We start from the raw sequence: 15547 nt of genomic DNA, 5'->3' as shown, positions 1-15547 counted from the left end.
ACTGTAGTTGCTAAGGGTGTCATCTTCTGCCTTCAGGCAGACCGGGCAGGGGCCAGATGTGGGTTTCCCTTGCACCAGATGAGTGGGGGTCCAGTGTTCAGCCTTGAGTGGGGCTGAGTGTAAAGCCTTGAGGCAAACAAGCGGTAAGGAACCAGACAGGTGGGGATTGAGTGTTTAGCCCACCCTGCAGCTAACATTTATTCAGCCTGCCTAGCAGCTAACAATTTTTGTATTGTTTTGTGTGTGCTGGGAATTGAACCCATGGCCTCAGGCATGCTAAACAAGTGCTCTACCACTGAACAATACCCCAGTCAGTATTTTTTTTTTTTATTGTTGGTCGTTCAAAACATTACATAGTTCTTAATATATCATATTTCACAGTTTGATTCAAGTGGGTTATGAACTCCCATTTTTTACCCCTATACAGATTGCTGTATCACATCAGTTACACTTCCATTGATTTACATATTGCCATTCTAGTGTCCCAGTCAGTATTTTCATTCTTTTTACTTTTAATGGTCTTGGGCTTGAACCCAGGGGTGCCTCTATCACTGAGCTATGTTTTTCATGTTTTTTTCCCTTTGCATATACCTTCCTTTTTGCTTGGAATGCTGTCCTCCCTGTCGTCTTTTTTTTAAAAAATGTTTTTATTAATGCATTATAATTATAACACTGGGGTTCATTTTGATATAACCATACGTTCATGGAATATTATTTCTCCTTTTTAGTCTCTAGTGCTTCTTCGTTCCCTGCCTTCATCCCTTCCCCTGTTCTCCTTCTTCTACTCTACTGGTTGTCCTATTTATTTATTAAAATTGATGCTTTATAGATATATATAAAGGTGGAATTCAGTGTGGTATATTCACATATGTACATAGCATAATTTGGTCAATTTTATTCTGCAGTTCCTCCCTTTTCCTATTCCTCCTCCCCCCCCTTAATTCCCTTTCTCTACTCTACTGATCTTCACTCTATTTTTGTGAGATCCACACACCACACACCCACTTTTTAAATTTAGTTTATTATTTTACTCTGCTTCTGCATATAAAAGAAAACATTTGACCCTTGACTTTATGAGTCTGGCTAATTTCACTTTCCCTGATGTTTACCAGTTCCATCCATTTGCCAGCAAATTCCATAATTGGATTCTTCTTTATTACTAAATAAAACTATTGTGTGTGTGTGTGTGTGTGTGTGTGTATATATATATATATATATATATATATATATATATATATATATATATATATCGTGTTTACTTTATCCATTCATTTCTTGGGGGGCATCTAGGCAGGTTCCTTAACTTGGCTGTTGTGAATTGTGCTACCAAAACACTGATGTTCCTATATCAGTATAGTATACTGATTTTAGTTCTTTTGGATAAATACCAAGGATGAGATAACTGTGTCATATGGCAGGTTCTGTTCTTGGTCTTTTGAGGAATCTCCATATTGATTTACATAGAGGTTGTATTAATCCTCCCCCTCTTTTTTGCCTGCTGAACTGCTGCTTGTCTTTTACTAACTAGTTCAATGGTTCCTTTTCTGCCCAGCAGCAACCCTATCAAATAGGTATTGTTATCATTCTGCTTTTAAAGATGAGAAAAATTGAGACTCAGAAGTTAACTAACTTGTTAAAGGTCTGCTAGTAAGTGAGGTGAGGTAGAGATTTAAACTCAAACATCATGGCTCATACTCCATGCTTTTAACCATTTTTCTCTTAATGCTTTCTAGATATTCCGCAAATACTTATTGTGTGAATAAACGATTCACAGTGGTCATCTCTATACAAGGGATTTAAGGGCATATTACTGCCTTTCAGGGCAGTATTTTCAGTAAGGCACAAAGCAATCCCAAAGTGTTTCCTAATATGCTTTTTTTTTTTTTTTAAGTTGTAGATGGACACAATACCTTTATTTTATTTGTTTATTTTTATGTGGTATAGGGGATCAAACCCAGTGTCTCACACATGCTAGGCAAGCACTCTATCACTGAGCCACAACCCCAGCCCTAATATGCTCTCTTTTCACTATTTTTGTAGGGCTATTACAATAGGCCCAATACTGGTCTTTCATTGTGATATTCTTATTGGAATTATCTTTCTATGATACTGCCTTGTAGAAGATCCTCCATTGACTCCCTAGTGCATTTGGTAGTTCTTGATCCAAACTAGATAATGAGTTATTCTTCTATGTTCATTTGGTATGTTCTAGGGAACAACCCTAAGTGGCTTGCATTGGGTCAGGTTCCCATTTTGGAACAAATTACCGTGCTGGGCAGTGAGAACACTGTAATCTGCCGAGTTTGGATCATGCATCCTGTCCTGTGACCAAGTTAAAAGTGGAGAACAGGGTTGGAAGTGAAGCTCCACAAGGACTTCAAGTCTGTGAGAGACCACTCCTAAAGTATCTAACTAGAAGGAAGAAGAGGGGTGGAGTAGTGAACTCACTGGAGATGCTAAAACCCTGCAGTGGCCTTCACCCTCCCTTCTGCCTTTCTGTTGTAGTTTAGCAGATGCTCACTCTGCTCAGCACTGAGACAGGGGAAGATAACAGTGTTTCTGCCTACAGGTGCTTATCATCTAGTGGGGCAACAGCATGCAAGCAGGCAACATAATATAATGATCCCTCCATTGGAGAAAATTGGAGGGAATTCTAATATATTGCTTTGGACCCATAATTAAATAATGGAATGATGGAATTTATTTTTTAAAGTATAAAAATGAACTTTCTATTTAATCACATCATTACTTTTCCTCAGTTGTCAAATTTAGATCAATCAAATCCTAGTTTGATCACTTCCTAGCTATATGACCTAGGGGACAGTTATCTGAGTCTCAGTTTTCTCAGCAACAAAATGAAATGGGAATAGGATTGTTGTGAGGATTACATGTGATAATATCTTTAAAATGGTTGGCATGATATTTGCACATGATGAGATTAAAAAAATTGTAACTAGCCAAGCACAGTGGCACATGCTTCTGATCCCAGCTACTTTGGAGGCTAAAGCAATAGCCTGGGCAATAATAAGACCTGGTCCCAAAATTTAAAAAATAAAGGACTTGGGGAGGTAGCTCTGGTAGAACAATTGCCTAGCAAGTACAGTACTTGCCCAGTACTGCAAAAAGGGGAAAAAGATATATAACCAAGAAAAGATGTTTGAAAAAGCTAAATAAATAGTTTCTTTAAAAAATTTATAAAAGAAAACGAAAATATGTAGTTGTTAGGCTCGTGGTACATACCTGTAATCCCAGCAAAGTGGGAAACTGGTAGAAGGATCATGTTTCAGGCCATCCTGGACAGTTTAGGGAGACCATGTTTGAAAATAAAATTAGTAAGGGCTGCGGATTGAGGCCCTGGGTACCAAAAAAAAAAAAAAAAAAAAGATGATTTCAATCTTTTAAAGATATATGATTGCGTGTTGCCTGGCTCTTTCTCGTCCAGTGAGGAGGGAGGTCCATGGAACAGGGTAGAGGAGAGTGTGGCTGTGGAGTTGCTAATCAAGACCTCTGGAGACTAAGATGAAACCTTGGTCTGATTTTATTGCGCAGTTACCATGTATATATACTCGGGCAGTAGCTAGGAAGCTTATAGGCAGCCACCAATAACGATTTCTTGCTAACTATCCTTGCAGCGAATCCAGGATCGGGCAGTGGAGCAAGTGCCAGGACTGCAACACATGGCCTCACGCCCAGGGCTGCTTAGCACAAGGGGCATGGTCTGCCACTCAGACGGCCTTAACGTATGCATGTATGCAGTATTCCTTACACTTGTCCCCACGTATGATTTTGAAAAATAAACACCCCTCCCCCTCCAAATTGAAATCTCTTAACATTTTTACAGTCTCAGCACTTCATTCATAAGGTCATTGAGTCCACCTTTCAGGTCTTTTGTGGTGAGTAGGACTACTCTTATTGAATTTGTGAGGATAGTGAGGCTCAGTTTTCTTTCTTGCACTGAGTTTGATCCTCAGCACCACATAAAATAAATAAAATAAAGGTAATGTATATATCTACAACTAAAAAATAAAAGAAAGAAAGATGTATTTTGCTAGGCACAGTGGTGCACACCTGTAATCCCAGCAACTTGGGGAGGGGCTGAGTCAGGAGGATCACAAGTTCAAGATCAGCTTTGGCAATTTAGTGAGATGTTGTGTCAAAAAAAATTAAAAGCTTTGGGAACGTAGCTGTATAGTAGATTGAGCCCCTGGTTTCAATTCCCACAGCAAGCCCCTCCCCCTACAGTATTTAAACCTTGAACTAAGTTTGACAATTTTAATTGATTTTAAACATTTTGTCCATTTGGATTTCCAAAAATGTTCCCATAATTTCCCCCTCCATGGGAGATCAGTCAATCCCCTGCAGATACTGAGGCACAATTAACTGTACTGTTTTTCTTGTCCTACCCATTTTCCTTGTACTTGAAATGGGGCCTTGGGCTATAACTCATTGGGAAAGTGGTTGCTTAGCTTGGATGAAGCTCTGAGTTGGTGGATCCCCAACACTGTAGAAAAAAAAATACATATGTGAGTCCTGACAACCCTGGGTTTAATCCCCAGTACCAAAAGAAAAGAACGTAAGAAAGCTTTCACCTTGGGAAAGATGAGGAAGCTCATGAGTTTGATGAGTTTGATGGTGGATATGTTGGTTTGAGGCATTTGAGATATACAGAAGATGACAAGCTTGCAGTTGGAAATTCTTGTCTGTGGATAACAGGTGTTTAAGGATAGGTCAGGGGACTGAGGTTGTGTGACTCAGTGGTAAAGTGCTTGCCCAGCATGTGTGAGACACTGGGTTCTATCTTTAGTACCACATAAAAATGAATAAAATAAAGGTATTGTGTCCATCTACAACTAAAAAATAAATTTAAAAAAAGATATGTCAGTGTTAGAAATTGTGAGTGTGAATTAGATCTTGAGGGGGGGAGAGAAGGAGGGAAGGAGGGAGGGAGAAGAGCAGAGTCCTCTGACTAATAGACACAGCATTTTGAGGGCTCCTCTGTATAGGATGGTAGAGGAATGAACCTGCGAAGGTAGGGGGAAGCCAGGCACGTGCTGTAAATCAATGAAAGCATGAAAAAAAAGCATTCATGTTTTGTTTTTCCTGGCAGTCATTTATATGCTTGTATTTGTTTCTGAGAGTGATCTAAATTTTGTGATCTTTTCCAATCTTTTGTGCATGCACCTCATATTCCTTGCTTATTTAAAAATCAATACTCTTTTTAAAATTTATTTTATTTTTTTAAAAGAAAGAGGGAGAGTGAGCGAGAAAGAGAGAATTTTTTTTTTTTTAATATTTATTTTCCAGTTCTCGGCGGACATAACATCTTTTGTTTTTGTATGTGGTGCTGAGGATCGAACCCGGGCCGCACGCATGCCAGACGAGCGTGCTACCGCTTGAGCCACATCCCCAGCCCCCTCTTTTTTTTTAAAGAGAGAGAAAGAGAGAGAATTTTTAATATTTATTTTTTCAGTTTTCGGTGGACACAACATCTTTATTTTTTTTTTAATTTTTATGTGGTGCTGAGGATAGAACCCAGCTCCCTGTACATGCCAAGCGAGTGCATTTCCGCTTGAGCCACATCCCCAGCCCTAAAATCAATACTCTTGTGTTTGGCATGCATAAGGTACTGTGTTCAATTCCAAATGCATGTGCATGCATGCATACACACAGTCACTTTTCTTCTGTGACTTGCTTTTCTGAAAACATCAATGTTATCTATTATTTATATAATTTATATCATTCCTTAATTATTTTATATATGTATTGCACTACTTGGATTTGTGAGGATATTAAATTTGTTTATTAAAAACAAACTTTAGAAAATTAGTATTATATCATGCTGTACTTGTACAACTTTTTAATTTAAATTCTTTTCCAGGGCTGGGGATGTGGCTCAAGCAGTAGCGCGCGCCTGGCATGCGTGCGGCCCGGGTTCGATCCTCAGCACCACATACCAACAAAGATGTTGTGTCCGCTGAGAACTAAAAAAATAAATATTAAAAAAAAAAATTCTTTTCCATTTGTTTTTTTAACTGATATGCAACTTTTTTCACATAACAATACTTTTTTTTTTTTTTTTTTTGTACCAGGGATTGAACCCAGGAGTGCTTAACCACTGACCCACATCCCCAGCCCTTTTTATTTTTTATTTTGAGACAGCGTCTCACTAAGTTGCATAGGGCCTCGCCAAGTTGCTGAGGCTGGCTTTGAACTTGCAATCCTGTCTCAGCCTTCCAGGCCACTGGGATTTTAGATGTGCACCACCATGCCCAGAATTATATAACAATACTTCTTGAAGGTTTTTCCATATCAGTTTGTATACTTTTATTGCATCCATTTTAATGGATGTGTAGAGGTTTATACTCTATCAGTGCCAGTATTTCCTTAATTTATTTCTCTAGGCAATTTTCATTTCCCTTCTTTTTGCTATTATACGTTTTAGTGATTATGGTATGTATAAACACACATATATATATATGTTATAGTCAGCTTTTTTGCTGCTGTGACTAAAAGATCTGACAAAAACAATTTTAGAAGAGAAGTTTATTAAGAGGCTTATAGTTTTAGAGGTCTTAATCCATAGAAGGCTGGCTCCATTTCTTGAGGCTCAAGGTGAGGCAGAACATCATGGTAAAAGAGTGTGGGCGAAGGGAAGAAGCTCATAGGAAGCAGAAAGAGAGACTTCACTTGCCAGATACAAAATATGTCCCCCCAAAGGCATGCTCCCAAAGCCTACCTCCTCCAGCCACACCTGACCTGCCTTCAGTTACCACTCAGTTAATTAATCCACTAATTGGGTTAAGGCTCTTATAACCCAATCATCTATCCTCTATATCTTCTTGTATTGTCTCACACATGAGTTTTTGGGGGACATCTCACATCCAAACCATAACAACAACTTTTGTAGCGTGCACATATGTCTATATATGTGTGGAATATATTGTTAAATTATTGTTAAATGCAGTTCATACTTGAAAATTTTGATAGATGTTCCCTAATTGTCTCCTCAATTTTAAGATTACTGATGACCATGTGGGGAAGATAGTTGTTGAAGAAATTGGCAGTGGAAAAAGGTTTGGAGGCTACTTAAAATCAATTAAGCAAGAAATTATGTACTTTAAACTAGGATAGTAGAGAATGGAAAAAGGATAGACTGATTCAGGAGAGGAAGTGGGAAGAAGAGGAGGTAAAATTGTTAATGAAGTAGATGAGCAGTGTCAAGGATGGACCAATGACATCCATTAGTTCCCAAGTAAGGTGAAGCCTGCTTGCCATATCCCTTTTTATTTTTATTTTGCCTGCCCTTTTTATTTTTGATATAGGGTCTTACTAAGTTGCCCAGGCTAGCCTTGAATTTGTGATCCTCCAGCCTCAGTCTCCTAAGTAGCTGGGATTTCAGTGTGTGCCATCATGCCTGACTCCAAGGTGATCTTTATAAAATCTAGTGTACAGAGATTCCAGTTTCTTCATATTGTAACAGAAGTGCTGTATCCACTGCTGATTCATTCATAGGGAACTTTCCCAGCTGGTTCTGCCCAATTCTGCCTTGTTATGGGTGTTCAAATTTCCCAGCCTCTTTTCAGTGGTCTAATGGCTGACCATTATAGTGGGAAAGCAGGGAGCCTACAGATGGAGAATCTATGGAATGAGACAGGTATTCTATACTGGAGGAGTTTACTGCCTTCCCTGGTACTTGGTAGAGGGTTCTTACTTTCCCTTTTCTCCAATTCTCCCATTAAGCCTTGGTTGTCACACTTTCCTTTTAAATTTATCAGGCAGCATTTTTCCTTTTACCCCTTTTGTTTATCTTTTCATCCTCTCATTCATTCAAGTTAATGCCTGAGGTCTTTCATATTTAATTATATTTTCCATTACAATGTCAACATTTTTCTTTCAATGCTTTTGAACTAATTTCACAGAAACAGATAATGCTTTAGGAATTTTCAAAACAATTGTTTGTTGTCTTATGCATGATAAATTTAAATAGTGACTATAACCTTTTAACTTAATAGTGATGAATAGGTTTGCTATTTAAAAATTTTAAGTCAGTGTATTATAAAATTAAGCAAATTTCAACAAATTAATTTACTTTAAAGAGGAATGCATGTAGGCTGGGGTTGTAGCTCAGTGGTGGAGCGCTTGCCTAGCACATGTGAGGCAATGGGTTCAATCCTCAGCACCCGGGCTAGGGATGTGGCTCAAGTGGTAGCATGCTCGCCTGGCATGCGTGCGGCCCGGGTTTGATCCTCAGCACCACATACAAAGATGTTGTGTCCGCCGATACTTGAAAAATAAATATTAAAAGAAAAAAAAATCCTCAGCACCCTAGGTAAAAATAAATGAATAAAATAAAAGTATTGTATCCATCTACAACTATAAATACTTAAATAATTCATGCATTCAACTTTGAATTTGTTATAAACATGATTTGACAATAGAATAAAATGAGATTTTATCATATTTGATTTGAGGATGTATATTTACAAAGATTTTTAAAATATTTTTTGGAAAAACTTCAACTCCATTAAGAACAGTGAACTCCTAAAGGTCCCTGGTTAAAAAAAAAATGCCACAGTCTGGCTGGGCACAATTCAGGAGCCACTTGTCAAAAGAAACGAACTTTATTTTTAGAACTACAAACACCAAACAAAACAGCTCCTCAGGAAAAAAACCCTCAGAGCCCAACTGCCACCACCGGCTTCCCACAAGCCTCTCACCCCCACACAAACCTCACCACCTCCCACAATCCTCCTGCTCTTGAGGCCGATTGGCTGGGTTGCATGGGCGGAGCCAAAGAAGTCCCCCAATGAGCAGCTCCGTGGAGGAGCCAATCAGCTAGATGTTGCTGGGGCTGCTGTGAGCCAATCATCAGCTGGCAGTCTGAAGGGCAGGGAAACAGTCCAATGAACATCACTGCAGAGGAGCCAATCAGCTAGATGTTGTTGGGGCCGCTGTGAGCCAATCATCAGCTGGCAGCTGGAAGTTTGCTGGCAGCTGGAAGTTTGCTGGGGCCCCTTTAGCTGTGGCTCTCAACAATTTACAAAGATTTTAAAAATATTTTTTGGAAAAACTTCAACTCCATTAAGAACAGTGAACTCCTAAATTACCACTCATTAATATTTTGCCACATTTGCTTTCTCTTTCATTCTCTTTATGGGTACTCCTTAACATGTACACGTTGTATTATCAAGTTTTAATTTATATATTTTAAAAAATTAATTGTGAAATATAATATAAAATTTAAAATATTACCTTTTTCTTTTTTTGTACCAGGGTTTGAACCCAGAGGCACTTACACTGAGCCAGATCCTCAGTTGTGTGTGTGTGTGTGTGTGTTGCTGGGGATTGAACCTAGGACCTTGTGCATGCAAGGCAGGCACTCTACCAACTGAGCTATATCCCTAGCTACCCCAGTACTTTTTAATTTTTTTTTTTTATCTTGAGATAAGGTCTCACTAAATTGCTTAGGGCTTTGCTAAGTTGTTGAGGTGGCTTTGAACTTGTGATCCTCCTGCCCTCCTGAGTTGCTGTGATCACAGGCATGCATCACTATGCGCAGCTCATCTTTATCATTTTTAAGTATGCAATTGATTGGCATTAATGTTGTGCAACCATCATCACCATCTATCTCCAGAATTCTTTTCATGTTGTAAAACTGAAGCACTATGCCCATAAACAATTCGCCATTCCCCTCTTCCCCTATCCCCTGGTAATCCCCTGGGGATTGAACTCAGGGGCACTTAACCACTGAGCCACATCCCCAGTCCTTTTTAAATTTATACTCCTTAACATATACACGTTGTATTATCAAGGGTCTCACTAAGTTGCTTAGGTAAGAACTATTCTATTTTCTTTCTTTATGAATTTGACTTTTGTAGGTACCTCCTATAAGTGGAATCACAACAGTATTTCTTTTTGTGGCTGGCTTATTTCACTTAATGTCCTCAAGGTTCATCCATTGTAGCATGTATCAGAATTTCCTTGCTTTTTAAAAGTTGACTGATGTTCCATTGTGTGTATATGCTACATTTTACTTATCTATTCATCCATTGATGGAAACTTTGGTTGTTTTTACCTTTTGCCTATTGTGAATGATGTTGCTATTAACATAGGTATACAAATATCTCTTGGAGATCTTGCTTTCACTTTTTTTTTTTTTTTTTTTTTTTTTTTTGAGTTGTGGTCTTTCTATGTTGTGCAGGCTGGTCTCGAAGTCCTAGACTCAAGAGGTCCTCATGTTTCAGCCTCCCAAGTGCTCACCACCATGCCTGGCTAAGGTTAAAATTGCACATTCTAGAAAAAAAGAAAAAAAAAGAAGAAAAAAAATTGCACATTCTTTTTTCTAATTAACAGAATTTTATTGTTGTTGTTTTGTTTTTGTTGCTGGGGGTTGAACCCAGGACCTTGTGCATGCTTAGGCAAGTGCTGTACCACTTAGCTACATCCCTCAACCTCCACCCCCCCCCCCTTTTTTTTTTTTTTGGTACTGGGGATTGAATTCAGGGGCACTTAACCACTGAGCCACATCCCCAGTCCTTTTTTAATGGATACTCCTTAACATATACACGTTGTATTATCAAAGGTCTCACTAAGTTGCTTAGGGCCTGAGTTACTGTTTTCCATAGGGCCTGTACCATTTTTACATTCCCACCAACAGCACTTGTTTCAGTTTTTCCACATGGGGTGGGGCAGTTACCAAGGATTGAACATGGGCACTCAACCACTGAGCTACATCCCTAGCCCTATTTTGTATTACCGAGTTGCTTAGCGCCTTGCTGCGTTGCTGAGGCTAGCTTTGAATTTGCAATCCTCCTGTCTCAGCAACACATTCTTGCCAATACTTGTTAGCACCCCCACATACCCCTGCTTTTCTTTTATGATAGTAGTTATCCCAATAATGGGTGTAAAGTGGCATTTCATTGTAGTTAGAATTTGAGTATTTCCCTAGTGAAGTTGAGCATCTTCTGTGTTTGTTGGCCATCTGTTTATTTTCTTTGGAGAAATATTGGTTCAGGTCCTTTGCCCACTGTTTTAATTGGTTTGTGTTCTTTTTTAGTTAAATTTTTAAAATTTATTTTTAGTATATTGTAATGATACATAATAGTGGAGTTTATTTTGATATATTCATAAATGCTTATTATCATAATTTTCTGTTTCAATCCTTAGTACATAATTTTTACCTCCCCTACTATTTGATTTTTTTAAATTCACTTAGCCTTTTTTTTTTTGAAGATGGACATAATATCTTTATTTATTTTTATGAGGTGCTGAGGATCGAACCCAGTGCCTCACATGTATAAGGCAAGCACTCTTCCACTGAACTATAGCCCCAGCCCTATTTGATTTTTTATTGTTGAGCTGTGGGTATTTCCCCCCCCTCTAGTCTACATATTTCAGATTTGATTTGATTTGCAAATAATTTTCTTCCATTCCATGGCTTGCCTTTTTGTTCTGTTGATTATGTTCTTAGATGAACAGAAGTTTTTAATTTTGATGCAGTTCATTGAATCTCTTTTTTTCCCTATATATGACGTCAGGATTTTTCTCATCTTTTTTTCTAAGAGTTTTATAATTTTAGTTTTCAAGTTTATGATTTCTTTTTTTTTTTTTTTTTTTTTTGCTACCCAGAGGGCACTTAATCACTGAGCCACATCCCCAGCCCTTTTAAAATATTTTATTTAGAGATATGGCCTTGCTAAGTTGCTGAGGCTCCTGCCTCAGTCTTCTGAGCCTCTGGGATTACAGGCATACTCCAGTGTGCCTGGCTTGAGTTAATTTTTTAAAATACTGTCTGAAGTAAGGGTCCAACTTCAGTTTTTTTGCATGAGGAGATTGAGTTTTCCTAGCACTGTATTTTTAGAGACTGTCTTCCCCATTGAATGGTCTTGGCAACTTTATCAAGTGGGTTTTTAATAAATGGCCATTATTGGGCTGGGGATGTGGCTCAAGCGGTAGCGCGCTCGCCTGGCATGCGTGCGGCCGGGGTTCGAACCTCAGCACCACATACCAACAAAGATGTTGTGTCTGCCGAGAACTAAAAAATAAATATTAAAAAAATTTCTCTCTCTCTCTCCCTCCTCTCTCACTCTCTCTTTAAAAAAATAAATAAATAAATAAATAAATGGCCATTATTATGTTGAGGACATTCCTTTATATTCTCAGTTTATTTTATTTATTCCCTTCATTCATTCATTTGGTCATTCATTCATTTATATTTGTCTGTTTCTACTGGGAATTGAACCCAGGGTCTTTGTACCACTGTGCTACATCCCCAGCCCTTTTTTGAGACAGGATCTCTCTAAGTTGCCAATGCTGCCCTTTTAACTTGCAGTCCTCCTGCCTCAGCCTCCTGAGTTACTGGGATTACAGGATTACAGGTGTGTACCATCATGCCCAGGTGTGTGTGTGTGTGTGTGTGTGTGTGTATAATTTTTTTTAAATAGAAATAATCAGTCGGGCACCAGGAGGTTGAGGCAGAAGAATCACAAATTTGAGGCTAGCCTGGGTAATTTAGCCTTAGTGACATTCTATCTCAAAATAAAAAATTAAAGGGCTCAGGATGTACCTGAGTGGTAGAGCATTTGTCTAGCATGTACAAGGCCCTGAGTTTGATCCCTAGTAACACAAAAATAAAAATAAAAATAAATTAAAAATTAAAAGGCTTATGCAAATGATATAGTTTAGCAATAGGAATTTAGATAACCACCAGAGATAATGTGATGGGTTAAAAGTAGAAAAAAATAACTGAGAAAGGTTTTCTTCCCCCAAAATAAAGATGTGATACATTTTTCTGATTAATATACTGACTATGAGCAGAAGAAAACCTACCCATATCTAGAAGTATAACTTAGTGCTCAATTTATTTTCAATTGTAGTGTAATACTGATTAAATTGCTTTAAAAATAGAATTTGTGTTTTATGATTTAGCAAGTCTAGGATTATCTTTAAAAAAGATTAAAGAGGAAATTTTCACTACTTGGTACCATAACCTTTCAGGAAATTTGGAAGACTTCTTATATGGAATGATAAAAATTGGATGAAACATGAATGTGAACAGAAGTAAAATTACCGCTTTAAGTATGTTGAAGTTATAAAGAACTTTTTTTAAGGAGATATTTTATTTTCTGTATTGTCTTTATATGATCATATTGAACAGTTATTTGTGGTTAAATATGGAAGAGTATGAACTGACCCACAACTTGATTTTTAAGATACATAGTTTTGTTGTCAAAGATTTTTGCAAAAAGGGGAGGATAAGGGCTGGGGTTGTAGCTCAGTGGTAAAGTACTTCCTCTCATGCATGAGACCCTGGGTTCCATCCTCAGCACCACATAAAAATAAACAAGTAAAAATAAAAACATTGTATCCATCTACAAGTAAAAAATATTTAAAATAAAAGCCAGGCAGGGGGATAAGAATGGGTACATGACATAATGACAACTAAATGTTGCTTTTTTGTTTTGCAGTTCCAGTTCCTAGCAGATTTAGTAGACGAGTATCAGGTATGTGTTCTCTTTTATTATATACTACTAAAATGCTGTTTTCATACAGTAATATTTTAAGTGAAAATAAACTCACCTTTTAAATAAAAAGATAAGCATTATAAAATGTTAGACTAAAATTAAAATTATCTATGATTCCTTCATTTCATTTTCATTTTAAGTTCTGAATGTATATGTAAAATTTTTATATTGTTATAATTGCTGTGGTTGTCTCTTAGAATTTATTTTGTTAACAATTTTCCATGTTTATAATTAGAATCTCTAAAAACTATTTCACATGTCACTATTTCTGGTATTCTGGATTATCTTACTATAGCTTCTGTTACACCTTTAGAATCACTTGAATTATTTCTTCAGTTATAATGCTTTAAGTGGCATTCTCTGGTCTGAGACTAAACATTGCTTTAGTTTTTTCTGTATCTTGCTTTAGAGATCATCTACAAATTAGGTTGCAGGATAAAGTTAACCTGCTTATGTCTCTTTTCAACCACCCATCTCAATAATATGGAGTTTGTATATAAAATAATACCTAAGATCATTTCTTTGGTTTTTAGCAAAAATGAATGTGTTCCAAATATGAGAAATCTTTTTGTATTTTCTTGTATGGGACTAGTTTGGTATTATTTTCCCTTTTGTCTATTATGGTCCAGATTATACCAGATTATATTTTAATTAGATTTGGAATAAACTTTCCAGATTTTTAACCTTTTAGAAAAAATTGTTTTTCAATACTGGAGATTGAACTGAGGGGTGCTGTAAAACTGAGCTACATCTCCAACCCTTTTTTAGTTTTTAGTTTGAGACAAGGTTTCTCTAAGTGGCCAAGGCTACCTTGAACTTGCAATCCTCCTGTGTCAGCCTCCAAAGTCAGTAGGATTACTGGTATGTGCCACCATGCCTGGCTCTTCTGATAATTTTTTTCTTTCTTTCTTTGCAGTGCTGGGGATTGAACTCAGGTCCTCATGCATGTTAGGCAAGCACTGTACCAATGACCTACATCCCCAGACCCCTTTTGAAAAAAATCTTTTGGGGAGTGGGTACCAGGGATTGAACTCGGGCACTCAGCCACTGAGCCTATTTATTTAGAGACAGGGTTTCACTGTGTTGCCTACTACCTTGCTTTTGCTGAGACTGACTTTGAACTCACAGTCCTCCTGCCTCAACCTTCTTAGCTGCTGGGATTACAGGCATGCAACACTATGCCTAGAAACTTTTTTTAAATTAATAAAATACTATTATAAATATTCTTTTGCCACTGCACCCAGCTCCCTTTTGAAATTTTTTAATCAAAAATTTTCCTGGGGCTGGGGATGTGGCTCAAGCGGTAGCGCGCTCTCCTGGCATGCGTGCAGCCCGGGTTCGATCCTCAGCACCACATACCAACAAAGATGTTGTGTCCGCCGAGAACTAAAAAATAAATATTAAAAAAACTCTCTCTCTCTCTCTCTCTCTCTCTCTCTCTCTCTCTCTCACTCTCTCTTTAAAAAAAAAAAATTTTCCTGGTTAGTCATGCTGCTAATTTTAATTTTTATTTTATTATTACTATTTGTTTTTGGTGCTAGAAGTTGAACTGAGAGCCTTGTGTGTTTTAAGCACATACGCTACTTGAGAGGTTGAAGCAGATTATAAATTTAGACCATCCTGGGCAATTTACAGACCCAGTCTCAAAATAAAAATTAGAAAGGGATAGTGATATAGTTCAATGGTGGAGTATCCCTGAGTTCAGTCACTAGTACTGCAACCAAACAAACAAAACAAAAAGAGTATATCAAGGGGCTGGGGATGTGGCTCAAGCGGTAGCTCGCTCGCCTGGCATGTGCGGGGCGCTGGGTTCGATCCTCAGCACCACATAGAATGAAATAAAGATGTTGTGTCTGCCGAAAACTGAAAAATAAATATTAAAAAATTCTCTCTCTCTTCTCTCTCTCAAAAAAAAAAAATATATCAAATACTGCCTGGTATATAGAAGGCATTCAGTTAATATCTATTAAAAATTTACATTTTTTGTAGCTCATTGGTAGAGCTCCTGTCTCACACATGTGAGG

The 15547-nt window shown here is 37.6% G+C and overlaps 1 protein-coding gene across 1 annotated transcript in view; it reads left to right on the top strand.

Moving 5' to 3' along the window:
* The window catches only part of PRKAR2A (protein kinase cAMP-dependent type II regulatory subunit alpha), a 76071-nt gene that overhangs the window by 10161 nt on the left and 50363 nt on the right, over positions 1-15547 (top strand). Inside the window, exon 2 of the mRNA XM_081302553.1 lies at positions 13467-13502. Coding sequence (XP_081158679.1) covers positions 13467-13502 — 36 coding nt within the window. The remainder of the gene's footprint in view (positions 1-13466; positions 13503-15547) is intronic.

Source organism: Spermophilus citellus, assembly GCF_964194105.1.
Source record: "Spermophilus citellus genome assembly, chromosome: 7".
Taxonomy (NCBI): Eukaryota; Metazoa; Chordata; class Mammalia; order Rodentia; family Sciuridae; genus Spermophilus; species Spermophilus citellus.
This window is presented reverse-complemented; position numbering and strand designations above follow the sequence as displayed.